The sequence below is a fragment of the Phycodurus eques genome, chromosome 1 (assembly GCF_024500275.1).
Source record: "Phycodurus eques isolate BA_2022a chromosome 1, UOR_Pequ_1.1, whole genome shotgun sequence".
Lineage (NCBI taxonomy): Eukaryota > Metazoa > Chordata > Actinopteri > Syngnathiformes > Syngnathidae > Phycodurus > Phycodurus eques.
In genome coordinates, this window is record NC_084525.1 from 9,207,895 (window position 1) to 9,225,680 (window position 17,786).

Genomic DNA, 17,786 nt, shown 5'->3' on the forward strand with positions numbered 1-17,786 from the left:
TGGTGCAGCAACACATGTAGACTGACAGTTTAACAATACTCACAGGCTTGTATTCTTTATCCTCTGCGTAAAATGACTAATATTAGTGCAGTTCACTGAGTCTTCCGCCCGGTGCCGGAATGAACTAATCATGATGCGCAAACGGTTTAAGTCTTCAGATTGTATTTAATTATGTTAGTACTATATGTTTTTATGAAGTAAAATATTATAGAGCTATATTTTCCTTATTAAAAAACATATTGTTTTTGTTTTTTGGGGTGGGATGCTGGAACGAATTAATGGCATTTTCATTCATTTCATTGGGGAAAGATGATTTGAAAAAGCGTTTTGTGTTAAAAGCATGGTCATGTAAAAAATTAAACTCATATCACAATATAGTTCTTTTCGTGTCTCCTCTCTAAAAATGTATTAATTTTGCCATGAACATAGCTGACGTTAGCTAGGCAGGTTTAAAAATACAGCTTTTTTTTCTTCTTCCCATTTTTGTCAAGCTGTCGCACCTCCTCACGAGTCCTGCTTCTCCCTTTGAAAACTGTTTGTTTCTACTCTATTCCAAGAGGGATACCAACAGTTAAAGTGGATTGTGATTTCTTACCGGAAGCCACTTCATGATTCTTGAATTGTTCACCTTGAGGTTTCTCCAATTTTGGACCACACTGCACCCTATTTATGCTTCGGAGCAACTAACTGAATGTGGACAAGAACATCACATAAACAAGTTTATTCAACGCATCAGGGCCTCAATCACATGTGGTCAAAGAGTGTGTGTAAACAGATTAACCCTGCTGTTTTTTCTCTCGCTCTTGCTCATGCTGCTGGGGGTGTGCAACACTTCCGCTCTACTGGGGATCAAGTCTGCCTCCCTGAGACCAAATAGTGAAATGCAGCACTTGTAAGTGAGTCATGCTTATTTGGTGTGGTTGAACCAAATGTTCAGGCCACATACTGTGCTACCAGTAGAGGTGTCAAAAGTACTCCCTTTCTGTACTTAAGTAAGATGTACAGATACATGTGTAAGAAAATATGCTGGTAAAAGTAGAAATATTGATTCAACTCCTGTACTCCAGTAAAGTACTGAAGTAGAGACTGAAATGTACTTAAGTACCAAAGTAAAAATTACAAATGATTTTTTTACTGTCAATTACATACAATACCTGTTTTCATAACATAATAATAATATGCCCATAAAAAACAGCACACAAAATAGTTTGTTTACCTCTTTTTTTAGCGAAGAAAAGAGTTGAGAAGAAACAATAAATCCGTGGACACGGCTTTGCAACAATCCAAATTCTGACAGGATAATTAGGATTGCACCTGGATATGTTTTAACACGTAAATTAAATGTTTTTTTTTAAATTAGCTGATGATAAAAACATTACATTCATTTGTGTGTGTGTTTTTTTTTTAGAGTTGACAGCGAATTTTTGAACGCCATGCTGATGTAGGGGCGGCACGGTGTACGACTGGTTAGCACACCTGCCTCACAGTTCTGAGGACCGGGGTTCAAGTCCCGACCCCACCTGTGTGGAGTTTGCATGTTCTCCCCATACCTGCGTGGGTTTTCACCTGGCACTCCCGTTTCCTCTCACATCCCAAAAACATGCATGGTAGGTTGATTGAAGACTCTAAATTGCCCATAGGTGTGAATGTGCGTGCGAATGGTTGTTTGCTTCTATGTGCCCTGCGATTGGCTGGCGACCAGTTCAGGGTGTACCGTTCCTCTCGCCCGAAGATATTTGCGATAGGCTCCAGCATGCCCGCGACCCCAGTGAGGATAAGTGGAATGGAAGATGAGTAGTTTTAAGGCTGCCGCAAGACAACATTTGCCATGAATCATTCATGTTGCTGACAACATCAAAGAATTTTCTTGAAAAAGGCCAGGGAGGAGGAATAGCTTGCTTCTCCGAATGTGTTGCCTCATTGTTATTGATTCTCCCGGGTTGATGTTTCTCCATCTCGCTGCTGGTCCTGTTTTTTTTCCATCTTATGTCCCCAAGATCTCAATCAACATCTCAATTGCGGTCGACTTTAACTTTTCCTTCTATTTATGTCTTTTTTTTTTTTTTAAAATGTTGTGTCATTGTATGTGGAGGTTGAAAGAAGTAACCAGCCTAATTTGACAAAGTAAGGAGTAGAAAGTACCGTTTTCAACTGTAGCGAATACAAGTAAAAAGTCACTAGAGAAATCATGTTAACAGTACACCTGAAAAGTAACACAGTAGGCCTGTTTGTTCTTCCCACCATTGACTATCAGACACTCTTTGATGACACCATTCATCATCACAATACATTAGTCACTATCAAGCCATCTTTTTAAGACGTGAAATTTGAATTCGAATGAAGTGCGGCTGATGTAGTGAATTACAGATGATCTGCTATTGAGAGGAGAAAGCATCGGTGATATCACTTGTGCACACAGGAGGGCAACCTCATACACATGCACAAACACACTCTTGACGTCCACAAAAACATAATTTCTTAATGAATCCTTTATTTGACATTTGTTGCAGTACCCCGCCACCCTTCTGGACCCCCATCTCTCAAGTGTGATCCCTCAGCGGGCATAATTCCACCCAGCAGAGGTCAGTGTGAGAGAAGAAGACATTGGAGAGAGGCTTGGGAAATACAGCGCTAAATTTAGCCTGCTTAGTGAGTGATTCTGCATACGGCCATGGGCTCAGCTAATATTAGAGTGTTGGCACTTTGTCCAGGACTGGTTTTACCAGCACTTAACTTTTCCATGTAAAATAATCCCTGTCTGCTTTTGCATCGTTAGGGAATCAAATAAATGGGAGGAGGTCAGTGAGGACAAAGAACTAAATGTATTCATGCCAGGCAAGGACATTTAGACCGATATAGGGAAAGTTACTACGATGAGAAGTGGATAATTGTACTCGACTCAAGGACACGTGATTATGTCACTTGGCCCAATTTGGGGCCCATGCAGTCTGTACCGGGCATCCTCACTGCAGCAATTTGATCTGATCCAGAGTGGCTAAGAACATTTATGTCAATAGACCAAAGAGCGAAATATGAGCTTGTGTCCAGGATGGACTAACAAACATTTATTTGACTATAATTGAGATTTACAATTAGGGAGATGCTACCGTTTATCATGTTTCATCTCTATGATGTCCCAAAGTATCAGAAGACACAAGAATAACTCGTCTGGTGACAGGTGAGGGAAAACTCCTGAAAAATGCAGAATAATGGCAACAAACAACTGTGCAAGAATAAAAGGTGACTCTTTTCAGTAACTCTTTGTGTGGGCCCAAGAAGCAGCAACTTTAGCTTCGAGTCTGCTCTCGTTATAGAAAACTTTGCACACGAAAAGAAATATCCTGTAATCCACCCCCCAACCCACAAATACATACTGTAATTATGAATGAACTATAAATTATAAGCTCTATGTAGCTCAATGCAACATGTTTGTGCAGAGGTTTGCAGCAGAACTTCACTTTTTGCATCCTTTTGGGTAAAAGGTAGGAAAAACTCCAAATGCACAACTTTTTGTAGTATTTCGGACAATATACATTTTAATAACTGTGATGTACATCAAAATAGATGTTACTGAGACACATGATGTGTGTTGATCTCTTAACAAACATTTTTAACAGAAATGATTTTAATCAGTTTAAATAAAACAATATTTCCCAAGAAAAGTTTTAAAATTGTGTCCCTCATTGTGTCAGTCATATTTATTCATCTGGATAGCGTGTTCTCTAAAGTTGAACTGAAGTCATGCATTATATTCTTCTTATTATGAAATATTTGCAACTAATTTTCAAAGGATATATTACAAGTGTGATGAGTGGCTGTCTTTGAAAAGATCACTTTATTGACAACAGCTGTGAGACTTCAGTAACTCTATTCTTTGTGGACTCATTGTTGGAATTAAAGACTGTTATGGTTGAGTCACTTCAAATAAAGACCTAATTAACTTTTAAACCAAAGAAATGTCCAATGAAGTACTCAAATTTCAACAACACTTCTAAACACATGGGTTTCAACCATTTTTAGGTAGCATCAAGAAATACTCCATTGCTCATTAACACTCTTAGCACATGGGCATGTAAAGGAGTTGAATAAGACCTTGGTCCAATTGATGATAGTCTCATAAATAGATGGCTTCTGGGGCTTTGTGTTCATACCTTATTTGGGGCTGCCCCTACTGCTCAAGGGTTCACACACACCATGTGTCACTGGCTGCGACTTGGACGCATTTGTGGCAAGGGAGGAAAGAGGTACAAGTATTCTTCAAAGAAAGGCAAGAAGATGTAGCACAAATTAAGCTATTATGATACTCAGCAAGGAATCCAAGTAATGACGACAAGGAGGGGAAAAATAATGGAAGATGAAGGGAGGAGAGTTTTTTATGGATGGGGGGTGGGAGAGAGGTGATCTTGCGCAGCCAATGAAGAACTCGACAGGAGGATTCCAGGGAGGGTGATGAGTCTCGGCTCACCAGTTGGACACTAAGAGAAGGACAGGGCAGTTCATCAGCAAAACTCAACAAGAGGATACGGATGCAGAGGAAGACAGCGCAAGGAGGCCCAAATAAATCTTGGATGCGTTTTTTCATTATAAGATGGGAACAAGAGCTCCTGCACAAGTGCACGTCCCACGTTCCTCCTCCAGAACCAATCATTCCTTTGTATGAAGTCGGCGGCTCAGTTTAACACACAGGCTCCGGCACACCCCGAGACAAAAAAAGCGGCAGGACGGGAAAGTGAGGGACGAAAGGCACAACATTTGATGACTATTGTTGACTAAAGGTTGAAGAGGTGCATCTTAGGTGGCAAGAATGAAGGCGCTTCCGAAGAATCAGGGACGCACTGACCAGATGTTGGGAGCCATGGCTGACATGCTTACTTCTGTGGCAATGCCCAATCAACAGCGGGTGAGTCGGTCAATTGTGATGAAGCATGTGTCTAACCTATTGTATCTGCCTCACAGCAAGTCAAAATCTCAAATGTCTTTCGCGTTGTTTGCATGTTCTTCCTGTGTTATGGGAGTTTTCTGCAGGTAGTTTGGCTTCTTCCCACAGTTCCTAAACATGCGTGTTAATTGATTACTCTTAAAAAACTTCTTGATGTGGTTGTGAGTTTGAATAATATGTGCACTTTGATTGACAGATGATCAATGTGGGCTATAAGTTCCAGACTCATTTCTGTATTTGACTGGATCTTCACTTCATACACACTGTATGTCACTGAGGCGCATGGAATTCATACCTTGAACACTTTGCATATCCACTTAACTTTAAAGTCTATCTTCAATTGAGACTCAGAGAAGAGGGAGACTTTGTGACTAGTCTCTCTTGGTTGCCTGGAAGGAATTTAGAAATTAGGGATGAAACACGAGGCAGAATCAAACATGTGATGCAAGATCAAAATGTATTAAATTATTCATCATCTATTTAGCCCATTCAGCTCATCAAAATACCTGGAATGTCATCATTTTATCACTGTGACCTTTCTTTGGTAATTGGCTCGAATTAATCGGGGATTATTTGCATTACAATTTAGTGTATGGCGTCTTTTTAAATCCATTTTCTATTTTATTCTGTTTATTATTATTATTATAATATTTTTTATTATTATATTTTTTAAATTCTATTTCATTTTCTATTTTTGCTTGTTGTCATTAGGATCACGGGTAAACTGGAGTCGATCGAAGCTGACTTTGGGTGAGAGGCAGGGTACAACCGAGACTGGTTGCCAACTCTATGGACAATCTAGAGTCTTTAATTAACCCCAAACCCAAAACTGTGAAGCAGATATGCTAACCACTAGTACACTGTGCTGGTGTACAATATATATATATATTTTATATAAATCCCCAAATATAGTTTGTTGCCCCATAAGGTGCCACATTAATTCCAAATTCATTCCTTGAACATGATGCCATCAAAATGTTTGCGGGAAAGCATCTGGCATTATATTACTACACAGAGAGTCTTTTATTTGGTTTTCTTTTTACTGTTTTTTTTCCCTTTTTTCTGGTGGAACAATGTTTATTTTAAAATTGTATTAAAACCTCACCTGACACTCACCATCACTACATAACAGTGACTTCTAGTGCTGCTAGCGTGACTGTATCTTCTGCTCGAGGGCCGAAGGATGGCCTTCAACAATTTCCACTGAATTGTTGCTCATGGAGGAATGGAGGAATGGAGAAAAGCCACTGAGGGCATTATGGAAAAATACAAGCGCAAGAGTTAGGTTTTGTGGTTATGTGACTGTAATCACTCTGCACTCTTACCAAGACTTCCTCCCGGAAAGCAGGACCCCATCTGACAAAGGCATCTCTGTGTGCAGCTCGTGGAGGGTGGTGAGGCGGACCTCCCATCAAGCGAAGAGGAAAGGGGGCCAGTCCAGGGCCGGTGGGAGCCCGAGGGACAGGACTGGGAACAGGCCAGAGAAGGAACAGGTAGGACCTGAAAGCTCCACCGAGCGTGACAGCGTGACAACGCACAATGCTTGTGTAAACACTGGCCCTCACCAAACCAGTCAGAGCCACCGAAACTTCCGAGCTCAGCTTTGGGTCTTTATGTGACATGTCAGCCCTGTAAGATGCCCTGGTCAGCCACTCAATCACTCGAGCTGCACGTATGAGCTGCAGTCAGCTCGGCCAAAATATTATTTTTGTCAAATTGGGCTGGAAAACTGTCTTGTGTCATGGGCCCTTTATGTAGTCATGTTTCAATTTTGAATGTAAGCAGTGCCACCTGCCTATTTCTGATGGTGGTCAAATACAGTGTTGATGACCAGACAGCATCTTTTGTCCACTGATGGGACATATAAAAAGTGTGCCGCTGCTATTTTTAAATCATCTGTGGCTGAAACATCATGGGCTCTCTCTCTTCGACCACCACTGTTTGTTGCGATGTCACTCATTGTGTGTACAAGTCATTGAAATAATTTGGACGGGGACGAGTATAAGTGGGACTTAAAATCTGGCAAGTGAATGTTATATATTTTTTGTCACCTTGGAAATAGACTAAATTAGGAAATAGACTACAGTGGTGCCTTGAGATAAGAGTTTTTCATTTGTCATTTTTTACATGATTTTGGAAGTAACGTTGCTCATTTGCTGCAATAATTACTCCAATCAGCAATTTAGCAAAAACAATCTGAATGTCATCAGTTATTTAAATCTGCATGTTTATTGCCACAAGCTCTGTTAGTGCTAATTTAGCATGCAAAAGAAAAAGTTCAAGAAAACATGTCCTTTGCCTTTTGCCACAACACTGATGGTTGCACTTATTCGTGCACCTAATTTGTGTGCCATTCCTTTTTTTCCATGAGTGTAGTTGAACAAAAGGAGCTTTGTCGCTGAATCTGAGTTTGGATTGGATGGTGTGTCTATATACACTATGTGATTTCTAGTGGTGGGGACCATATGGCTGGACCACTATCTGTTGTTGAAATCAGTGCTTGGTCTACCAAAGAGGTACTAGAGGTGGCTGGGTGTGGGGCCAAAGGAAGCTGTCAACGATGCTTATCTCCAATGGCCTGACTTGGATGTGGTGTGCTCTTAGAATCGGTCAAATATTCCTTTCAGGAAAAAAAGAAAAGAAAGTTACGGCAATACAGTATATAGTGTACATGGTCGTGTCGAATCAAGGTGACCAAAAGGGAAATGGTTTATTCCCCTTCCAGACATCTGCCTCTGCTTGAGTGTTTTTACATATAGGCCAAATTTCCTCCAGATAGGAAATTAGATGGAAAATGAGTGAAAGGCAAGGCAGGAAGACCTCCAGACCAAACCACAACAGCAAGTGGCAGACTTTAAGTACCTCAGAGCTGTTCACTTCACAGCTTTCAGTGCCACGTATGATTAAGAATTTAATGTGGAATTGTACAAAAAGTTTAAGCCAAGGCATAAACTGGACTGCGACACACTTTACAAACATGTATTGGATATATGCCTGGATGAAAAGGCTAGCTAGCACTTTGGATTAATGTGACATTTATAAAAGTTTAAGTTTTATTCCAATTACAGTGCATTCTTTTTCACATTAAATTCACTGATTTCATGATTAGGGTTTTCGAAAGCGAGGAAGGCAAGGCAAAAATGTGGAGTACCCAAGTGCAGGGAGGCTGGGAGGCAAGGCAGGAGTGCAGGAGTCTAAAAAAATTATATTTGATTTCCCAAAAAATGGCAAACAGGGAACATGGATAACGCAAACTAAACAAAGTTCCACAACAGATAACCAAAGTAAGAAATAAACACTTGAATAAACTTAAAACTAAAAAAAAAAACATGACTGGTGAGGAAGACGTGACAGAGACAAAGACACCTGACAACGACATACTGCAATGACATACTACAATGACAATGACCTGACAAGAAGTGAAAGAAATCAGGGAACTAAATACAAGCAAATTGACGAAACAACGAGGAACACCTGGACAAGACACGAGTGACTGGAGAGAGCTGATTGGTCGACCCAAGATAGAAGGTTGACGACAACAGGTGGACACAATAACTAAATAAACACACGACAAACTTGGAACACAGGAAAACATGGAACAAAACTAAACTCAACCCAAACCAAAACACAGACCATGACAACTGAATCGTCATGAGAACAGGCTTTCGATTACGGAAAGCTAGTTATAAAATACAAAGGTGCCTTAAGATAAAAGTGACACGACTTACCAATTTTTCGAGCTAGGAGCCATCGTTTTGCCGATTTTTTCATTTTTCAGCCCACTTCTAACTTGAGAAAACATCCAAAGTACGTTGAGCTTGGTCTCATGTACAAGGGTTACTGTGTGTCTATATTATTCCCAAGCTATCCAACATAGATAGTGACACTGTGGACGTATGACTGCACTCTGCTATGGTTTGTCAGGCAGAGGTCAGCGTGTTGTTTCCATTTGTTTCCGTGTTTCTGGAAGGGAAGGTAAAAGGAGAGGGCTCTGCCATGGTTCGTAGGGCCATTAGGGCCATCTGTTATGTGTTAGAAACAAGATGCCTGCATGTGGCTTTGCAGGAATCAAAGGCCAGCGCTAACCATCTAAAAACATTTTTATGTATTTTTTTCAATTTTAGCCATTTCTACATCCCACCCTGTTGCTCTTGTGACCACTGGATTTTTCATTGAAGCGCTTTTATTATTTGCTCTCACATCCCCAGTTTCCTAGTTACAGTATTTCTCTTTCCTTTCGTTTCCAATTGTCTCTTATGTGACTATAATGTCTTTAGCTGTGCCATTTTAAACCTGTGATCCTGTCCAGGTGCACAGAGCTATTAAATATATTTCTTTCAAATCCTGTCACCCTATTGAGGATGAACAACAAATTTTAACATTATTTATTGCCAGCACAGGACTAACATCTTGCAACATGGGGAATAATGATACACACCCATTTTGTGTAAACAAATTCAAACATTTTTTTTTTCAAATAGTTTTGTCTCACTTTGGGGTCTGCCGTTTAACTAATGTTAGTTAATAATATGCAGTAAAGTATTCTGATTCTTGGTGGGACTGGGACAAACTGGTATCATTACTTTTTATCATGTAACTGATAAACATTTACACTTACCACGATCTGTTTTTTTGTAATTGTACTTCTCTTCATCCTCTTGTTTTTTGTCTTTTTGCCTGCATTGATTGTTAAGTTGATTTTGTTGTACTGTAGGTGTATTTTCAACAAGCCTTTGTTGCCACCATTATGGTCACAGTGTTGTCTGGTTACAGTTGTGTTGTTGATATGAACTGAAACAGAGGATTGTAAAAAAGGGAGTTTGATGTCTCTGGGGAGTTCAATGTTCAAATGTGTGGCAAGGAACAGAGGGGTGTGCTCCGGTTAGACAACACAGACTCGTATTCTGATTGATTGGATTACTTACTGTGTTCTGCAACACCACAGACAGAAGAATCAGGGAGACATCGACCCCATGCATCTAAAATGTACACAATAGTGAACCCAATAAATTACCATGTTCAGCAGTTAAATTACTGAATACAAACAAGCCAAATTCACATGAGGCTCATTATTATATTGGCTAGCATACTAGCGGGAATAGCACACTGGCACAGACTGATACGACATCACACATGAGTACACAAATATGCTATACAAAAAGCACAACACAAACAACATAAGTAATTAACGTCACCTTTTGGCGTTTACACACAACACAAAATAAACATGATGAAATACAGGTAAATTGCAACAGCAAAGGCCATTAACTGCCTGACTGGGAAAGAAGCAAAACAAAACTGACTTCATGTTCGGTTTTGCCTCAGCGTACGGTGTGTTCAAGGATGGCCAACAAAATAGGATGGTTCAAACTCAGATGGAAAAAACTATCACTGAATTAAACATAATAACAAGGTGTCTCTCGGGGCCGCCAGCCAGCAACAGCTAGTAAGGGGTCCTACGTGGCGGTACACGACAGCGACACGTTGTTGCAGTGTTGTGCTTTGTCATTGATATGACGGCCAATGTCAGTCGTCTCCCAGGGGCCCCCTTCGGCTCGGGGCTCCAGGCTATTGCCTGGCTTGCCTGCCCTTTTGCAGTACTTCTGGGTAACCGTATTTCTTTTATGTCTGTAATACAGATGTGTTTGACCCACAGTCGTGCACACATATGGATCACATTTACATATTTCTTCAGTAACAGATATGAGTTTTATTTGAATTTCTTTGAATAATGAAAAAAACAACAACAACCCAATCCTGGTTCAAACCAGCAGATTAAAATAGGAACGTAAAAGGTTCACCTTGAGATGAGCTGTCTTGCACCACCTAGCACACCTAGTTTCAACATCTGTCCTACAACACGATCTTTAAACGTGCTCCATAAATTGAGCAGAATATGCTTGAAATCATTTATTTCGAGTTTTGCCAGAGGGTGGGAGAGTGCTGATCCCAGAGGCCCCTGGGAATGAACTGTGCATGTGACCTTAAATGGGCAGAGATCAACCTGAAGGTGCATCACATTGCATTGGAAAGTCCAGAGGTTAAACAGCATTATTTCATGACGGATCATGGCGCAGTAGTGTGTATGAAATAATGATTAATTGTGTTACGCTCCATTACATCCTACAACAAGGTTGTCAAACTCATTCTAGTTTAGGGGGCACTTTCACCCCAATTTGAGCTCAAGTGGGCCGACTAGTATATTCGTGGCCTAATAAACTAAAAAAAAAAAAAACAATTCCCATTTTTTTCCCTTTTTGGTGGGGAAATACAATATTACAAGTATATTGTTTTGTTGCAAATCTTGTTTCAAATCATATGAGCAATCTGAAATGTCTTAAAACAAAATGACTGCAATTTCAACAGTTATTATTAATCAGTGTTTTAATTTACACGTGTACAACTTAAATTTCACAGTGGCTCTATACGCTGTATCTACCTTTTCTAAAACAACTTATTGGGATCTAGAAATCCATTTTCAATAACGCTTATCCTGGTCACGGGCCACTGGAGCCTATCCCAGCTGACATCGGGCGAAAGGCAGACTACACCCTGAACTGGTCGCCAGTCAGTCACAGGGCCCATATAGACACGGACAACCATTCGCACTCACATTCACACCGTCACTGAGTGGGAACAGAACCCACGGTGCCCGGACCAAAGTCAGGCGGGTCTACCACTACACCATCAGTGACTAGAAATCATTTTAAATTTATATACATTTTTGATTCGGTGATTTGAAGAGGGTTGCTGTTATTGTTGTCCAAAAAGGAAAAGAGCATACTATACTTGGTTAGCTTGCTTTAAAGGTCCCATGCCACACCTGTTTTTATTTTTTTGGGTTGTCCTTTTATTGGGTTTGCAAGATAATTTGGGTTGGAAATGCCCAGGATACCCTTTTTCAAATTATTCTAGTCGGTTCAAACTGCCTGGCAGATGAGACGACTGGATTTCTTATTAATATTTGCTGTGTAAATAAACTGACTGGATCACTGTTCTCCTTAATTTGAATATGGAAATCAGATGTGCTCTGATTGGTACCAGGCTATTTTTTGGGGGCTGTCACCATGATAGCTGGGTTTTACGCAGAAGGTGTCAGAAAAGTTACCACAGGGATAACTGGCTTGTGGCAGCTAAAAGTTTATAGCAACGTTGCTTTTTCATCCTTTGATGTCGGATCTTACTACAGAATTCACCATGTGTTGATTTGTTCACCCACTAATAGGAAACGTGAGCTTTGTTTAGCCCATCGTGAGACAGTTTAGTTTTACCCTACTGATGACGTGTTGCCACAGTACTAACCATGATAGCCGCCAAGAAAAAGCCTAATCTGACCAGATACCGATAGCTAGTTCTAGCAGCAGATGTTATTGACTGTTCATGCTGGTGTTGTCCAAATGTGCTGGTGATGTGATCTACTCCACGAAGTTTACAGTCATCTTCCACAAAATGTGCCGTTCACAGCACTGTTTTCCAAAATACGTAGCAGGGATCTTGTTTGATGTGCGTCCTTCGTCTAAGACGCACAAAAATTATCATTAGTACGATCAATCTGTGTCTTCAGATGCATGGCTTTGTACTCTGGGGTGATGCTGGAAATCAGGCGTATGAATTTCTTTTGGCAGGACAGGACTTTTAGAGTGCAACTAATTTGGGTTGGTTGACCGTAATTTCTGAATAGTGCAGCAAAAACAAACAAACAAACAAACAAACCCCCCCCCCCCCCCCCCAACAAAAAAAAAAACAGAGCGCAAGTGTACTTACAGGTGCCCAGTCACTTGAGAAAGAAAAAAATAATTCCGCAACTTGAAAGCAGACACACGATGGGTTTCATCGTGGTCTCTAAATCAATCAGAGATAGTGATGAGCGGGGACCCTCTGATTGGCCGTGTGCGTGTCAGTCTGTGTGCGTGCGCTTGTGTGTGTGTAGGCGTTCATTTGAAATGCGGGCACGTACATGAAACTAAGTTTTGGATGACGAGCAAATAGCTGCAGTTACCGAAAACTGAGTGGCATAAATGGAATTTGTTCCAAAGCCTCATGGGACCGCGGCGATGTAAGAACATTTTGGATTCAAGCCAGATAAATGCGGCCATCCCGCTAACGCCAAACGAGCTGGCATGACGAATTTGTATGAAGTCGGAAAAAAGACAACACGACTTAAAACCTCAAAGTGACAAAATTCATTCAACCATCCCACCCAATTTCTTCAGCTGGGAACAAAGAAAAACCACGCTGGGACATTTCCCGTTTCCTGTCAGCTTGCAATCCTGGAACCCTTTGCCCACCAATGCAAATACTAACGTGATTATGGCACATGTATGCTCACATTATATACAGTATGGAATTACTATTGTAAGAGATGTAGCTATTTAATATGTTGACAAAGCAGTGTTTAATGAAAGATCTGCAGACTTTTAAAAAGTAGTACACATCTTGAATCGAAACAGGTTGCTTTGATCTACTTGTGTTGTCATTAATATTCCTACTTGGCACTTTTTCTTAACCAGTTGGAAACTTGATTGGCAGTACATTGCCTGTTAAGGCATTATTTAAGGTATTTTATTTATTGTTCAACATTACAATATCAATGTTCATTATTCTTAGAATTGGAATTAAAAGTGAATTATTCTTTAAAAAGATGTACTTGAATTATTACGCTCTAATATCATTAAATCGGTGGCATAAAAAACATCAACGAAACTATTGCTTGTCCTGATAGTTTTGGGGAAAATATATCGTCCTAAAAAATTTGCTATCATGACAGGCCTCAACGCATAATATACTGAGAGAGAGCAAGAGCAATCGATAACAGAAAAATGTTGTACAAACAGTGTAAAAAAATAGAGTAACATCTGTAATGAAAATCTGCAATATAGCGGGACCGCAAAGCAAGAACTGTGATGTAGCGTAAAATTACTGTATCTGTATTCCGTGATGATAAATTGAAGGGACTCATTGTTGACCGGGTTGGGACTCATTGTTTCCATAACATGGGCATGTGACTCATATAGTCTCAAGTGTAAAGTTTTCTATGACTTAGGATCATGCTTTGTCTAAAGCTTCAATCTGTCTTCCCTCCCGTTACTGTACATGTATGCAGTTGGTGTTGGCCATGACTGGAGCCAGCAATGAGGTCATATGAGATCCAAATTGCTGTACTGTTATTAGTTTTCACTCTCAGGCTAATTTTTACATTATGGATGTGTGTGAATGGATAGATAGATGTCTGTGGCAATTTTAGCAAACAAATGTAATGTGGAAGTACCAGTGCTCTAAAAAAACAACGGCTTAACCTGCAGTGAGTTTCTCAGTAATAAGTCATGTTTTATCCATCACATTAGTACACAGTAGTGAATAATGTATAATGTTTACTATAGCTGATGGATTGACATTATCTGTCTACATGTGTCGCTCACCATTTGTGTTCAAATATGTGATGCTTAAAGTGTTTTAACACCAGTACATAGATGCTATTCGTTACCCAGTCTATGGCATATCTGATGTGTTAGCATTAAGCTAGTGGACGTTAAGGCAAAGTTATGTGGTTGTTTTAAATACACAATGCATAATGAGTTTATTTTTTTTGTCAGTTTTTTGAAGAATTGTTCACTAAACTGGTGCTAGTTTCTAAGAATTGTTCACTAAACTGCTGCTAGTTTTTAAGTGAGTTGAATTCACTGCCACCACACAGCGCTTGTATCTCCAACCTTTTAAAAAAAAAAAAAATCCAAAATTTAAAAAGATCATCCAAAAAAATGTCAGTTCAGTCACTTGTATCTCAAGAAACCCTTGTATTGCTATAAATTTTGAAATTGGGGTTTGCTCTTGTGGAATAATCTGGATTTTAAGGTGTCAAGTGTGTCTGTTTAGTATACAACAAAAGTGCATATATCTAATTACCCATCAGGGATCATAATTGTATATTAAATTAATTTTAAAAAAAGCTAATAATTGTTGAGCCACAGAATGTGGAATTCATATTTTATATTCATAACTGATCAAGTTCAAGTCTAAGTCTGCCTTTGCAAATGCTTGCAACCAGATTGTATCCTGAGCAAAGTACCAAAGTGTCCACAAGAAAATGACTACATAAAAAGAAAATCCTCTCCACACTTTATTACCGATTGCAGGTAATACTTTCCAGAATCTGATGTGTTGAGGCACACAACTCTGCAGGTGGTGCATGTCTCTGGAGTGCCGATGTGCAGCTGCATGGTGGGTGTCAAGTAACTCGGTGCAACACACCCAAACTTACTCCCTGCTGCACGCCTACAACATCTGCTGCTGCTGTAATTGGGCAAAAACCGCAAGTCGTACAGACCTCTCCAGGACAACAGAGACGGAAACATGACAGCGACTGTTTTTCTTGATGGGACGTCGGCCAAAAGCATAAAACCTCCCGCTCATGTCGGCATGGCCAGGATGCCGGTTTTCCTTAATTGGTTCTTAGCTTTGAGATGACAGTAGAGAAAAAAGGGAGCTGAAGGAGAATAGGCAAGGGAGTAGGAGATGGAAAACAAAATCTAAGCGAGCATATTTTGGCAGGATTTCAGCTGGTTGCTGGACTTAGGCTAATGTCAGTGGGGGGTTGGGGAATGACGCTGTGGATAACCAACTGCATGCGTGTCTGTTGAGGTGACACGCTTGCAATGTCTATCTTTTTTGTTTGTTTATTAAATCAAGCACATGTGCATCATACTGTACATCACCTTGGAAACAAGGACACTGTAAATGTGTATTACAGAAGCCTGAATAACACAAAATACATAACACATGGGAAGTTAAATAACAACATTGAGCTGTTCTGTAAATTGTGGCATCCAGGGAAGATGCATTTTCGGAGTGCATAGCTAGCTAGCTAACTGCAAGCTGTAGTGGTAGAAATAGTGTGTCACTGGGCCCCATTTTAGCCACACCAAAAAAATTTGGAAAATTGAAATGGTGAAAAACAGTTTAACAGTACAGTACATCTCCACACTCCACTAAGTACTACAACTTGTACATGGTTCTGTCTTTGCATGTTTTCCGCAATTATCAAAAACTTCACGGTAGTGAGTAATGTGAAAAACAGTACTACTTAGTTCCCAGTCAATGCACATTTTCAGCAATTATCTTTAAATATGGAAACAAATTTCTGAATTCACTTTTGAGGGTGTTTAAATCACCTCACCAAATAAATGTTATGTAACCTGGAAAAGACAACATTTTAAGCCACTTTGAAAGTGAAAGTGTAGGTTCATAGAGACAGCTCACACATGAATAAGCTTGCACACGCAGTTGAATCATCTGTGTGTTGTTGGTCTTTAGTGTGTGTGTGTGTGTGTGTGTGTAACATGCAGAGAGCGGCGTGGGGGAGTTCAGGAGTGAGATAAAAGCAGAGAGACAAATGAGTGTAAATGCACGCCTCACCTCTCTTCCGCTCCCCCTTCAAGTTGGGGGAAGATTAGGAACACATTTTCCCATATTTCTGCACAGATTTTGCATGTGTAGCCAGGCTAGGGCCAGTTTTTTCATGATTGCTTCATGGTGCTAACTGATAAGGTCATTTGATTAATACCAAAGAAGTAAATTTCTTGTTAAATGTGTCTGATGATTAAGAAACCCTACACCACACAAACAGTATTGATGTCTGTTATGCAACAGGTCCTAACTCCCTCTACTGGGTATCTTGTACAGTCACACTTTGGCAGCTTGTTATTTCAACATTACCTTAATGAATGTTGAATGCGCCTAACAATAAATTGTCAAAATCTCTGCACTGCGATACCTTGACCGCCAATGAATAAATGGATGCCTTTGCTTCAGCTTGCGTCACTTAAAAACCTCCGCTTTGTGTTCAAATCAATTGTCTGTACGCATGTCCTACTCTGCTCCTCACACAGTTTTTGGAGGCCATATCAGCATCAGACAAGTGACGTTGTTCAGCAGCACTGTTTAATATTCCCTCTGTAAAATTAGCCCTTTAATCACTGACGCCTAAAGCATCCATTACAAGAAAAGAAATTGAGAGATAGCAGGAACCTGGGAGGAAGGGGAGGCATCCCTATCTGTTTGTTGAAGTAAACCAGTGTCATTCTCAAGCCTAAGAATAGATGAGGTTATCTATTGTTGTTAGGTTTGATTCTTCGTCTTCTGTTCCTCCTATTCATGTTCCCACAAAGGGTTACAGTTCACTTTGGTCCACAACGGTGCATTTTGTCAACTCCAAGCTGGCTTGTGTTTACATCCTTGTGTCCGTACTCCGTCGGCAGAATGGCGACAATCATGTTAATAGCGTGACTTTAAACCTACGCATCTGATGCTACCTGCTGAATTTAACAAAGAAGAACAATGCACCACACTACAGGGTCAATACAGTACAATCCAGGATGCTGGTCCACCTCAGGTTTGTTCAAATTTCCATAGACAATTAATTAATTTTTGAGTTAATCTTTAAAGCTAGATTTACGCTGCTGGGGTGTGCCAAGTACAGATTTCAGTGTCTATATCCTATAAACTGTATATATACATGTCGCACCAATAACAGGAAAACCATTGATAACTGATAAATAAAAATATTAACCATGACATAGCATTTAGTTGGCATTCATTGACGCTTTCCTCTGTTGGTCTACATATAGCTAAACTGCATTACACTGTTGACCATGGTTTTCATTATCTAATGATCTTCAGTCTGGTATAACATATTTATGCTTTTGGTGTAGTTAAGTTTGCAGTGTTTTTAAAATTTTACATTTTTGTGCACTACAATATTGTATATTAGTATAGTATATGCGTTTATGCTTCACTGCAGTTGCATTGGCAGATACAGTATTTGATTCCGTCAAGATTTCCATCCAGATTT

General features: G+C 40.0%; 1 protein-coding gene across 2 annotated transcripts in view; it reads left to right on the forward strand.

The window, feature by feature from the left end:
* Positions 1-4,579: 4,579 nt before the first annotated feature.
* arhgef25a (Rho guanine nucleotide exchange factor (GEF) 25a) overlaps positions 4,580-17,786 on the forward strand; it is a 69,122-nt gene continuing 55,915 nt past the window's right edge. For both annotated transcript variants that reach the window (XM_061675878.1, XM_061675888.1), the window contains exons 1-2: positions 4,580-4,900; positions 6,321-6,432. In XM_061675878.1, the coding sequence (XP_061531862.1) occupies positions 4,805-4,900; positions 6,321-6,432 (208 nt within the window). In that variant the 5' untranslated portion in view covers positions 4,580-4,804. The remainder of the gene's footprint in view (positions 4,901-6,320; positions 6,433-17,786) is intronic.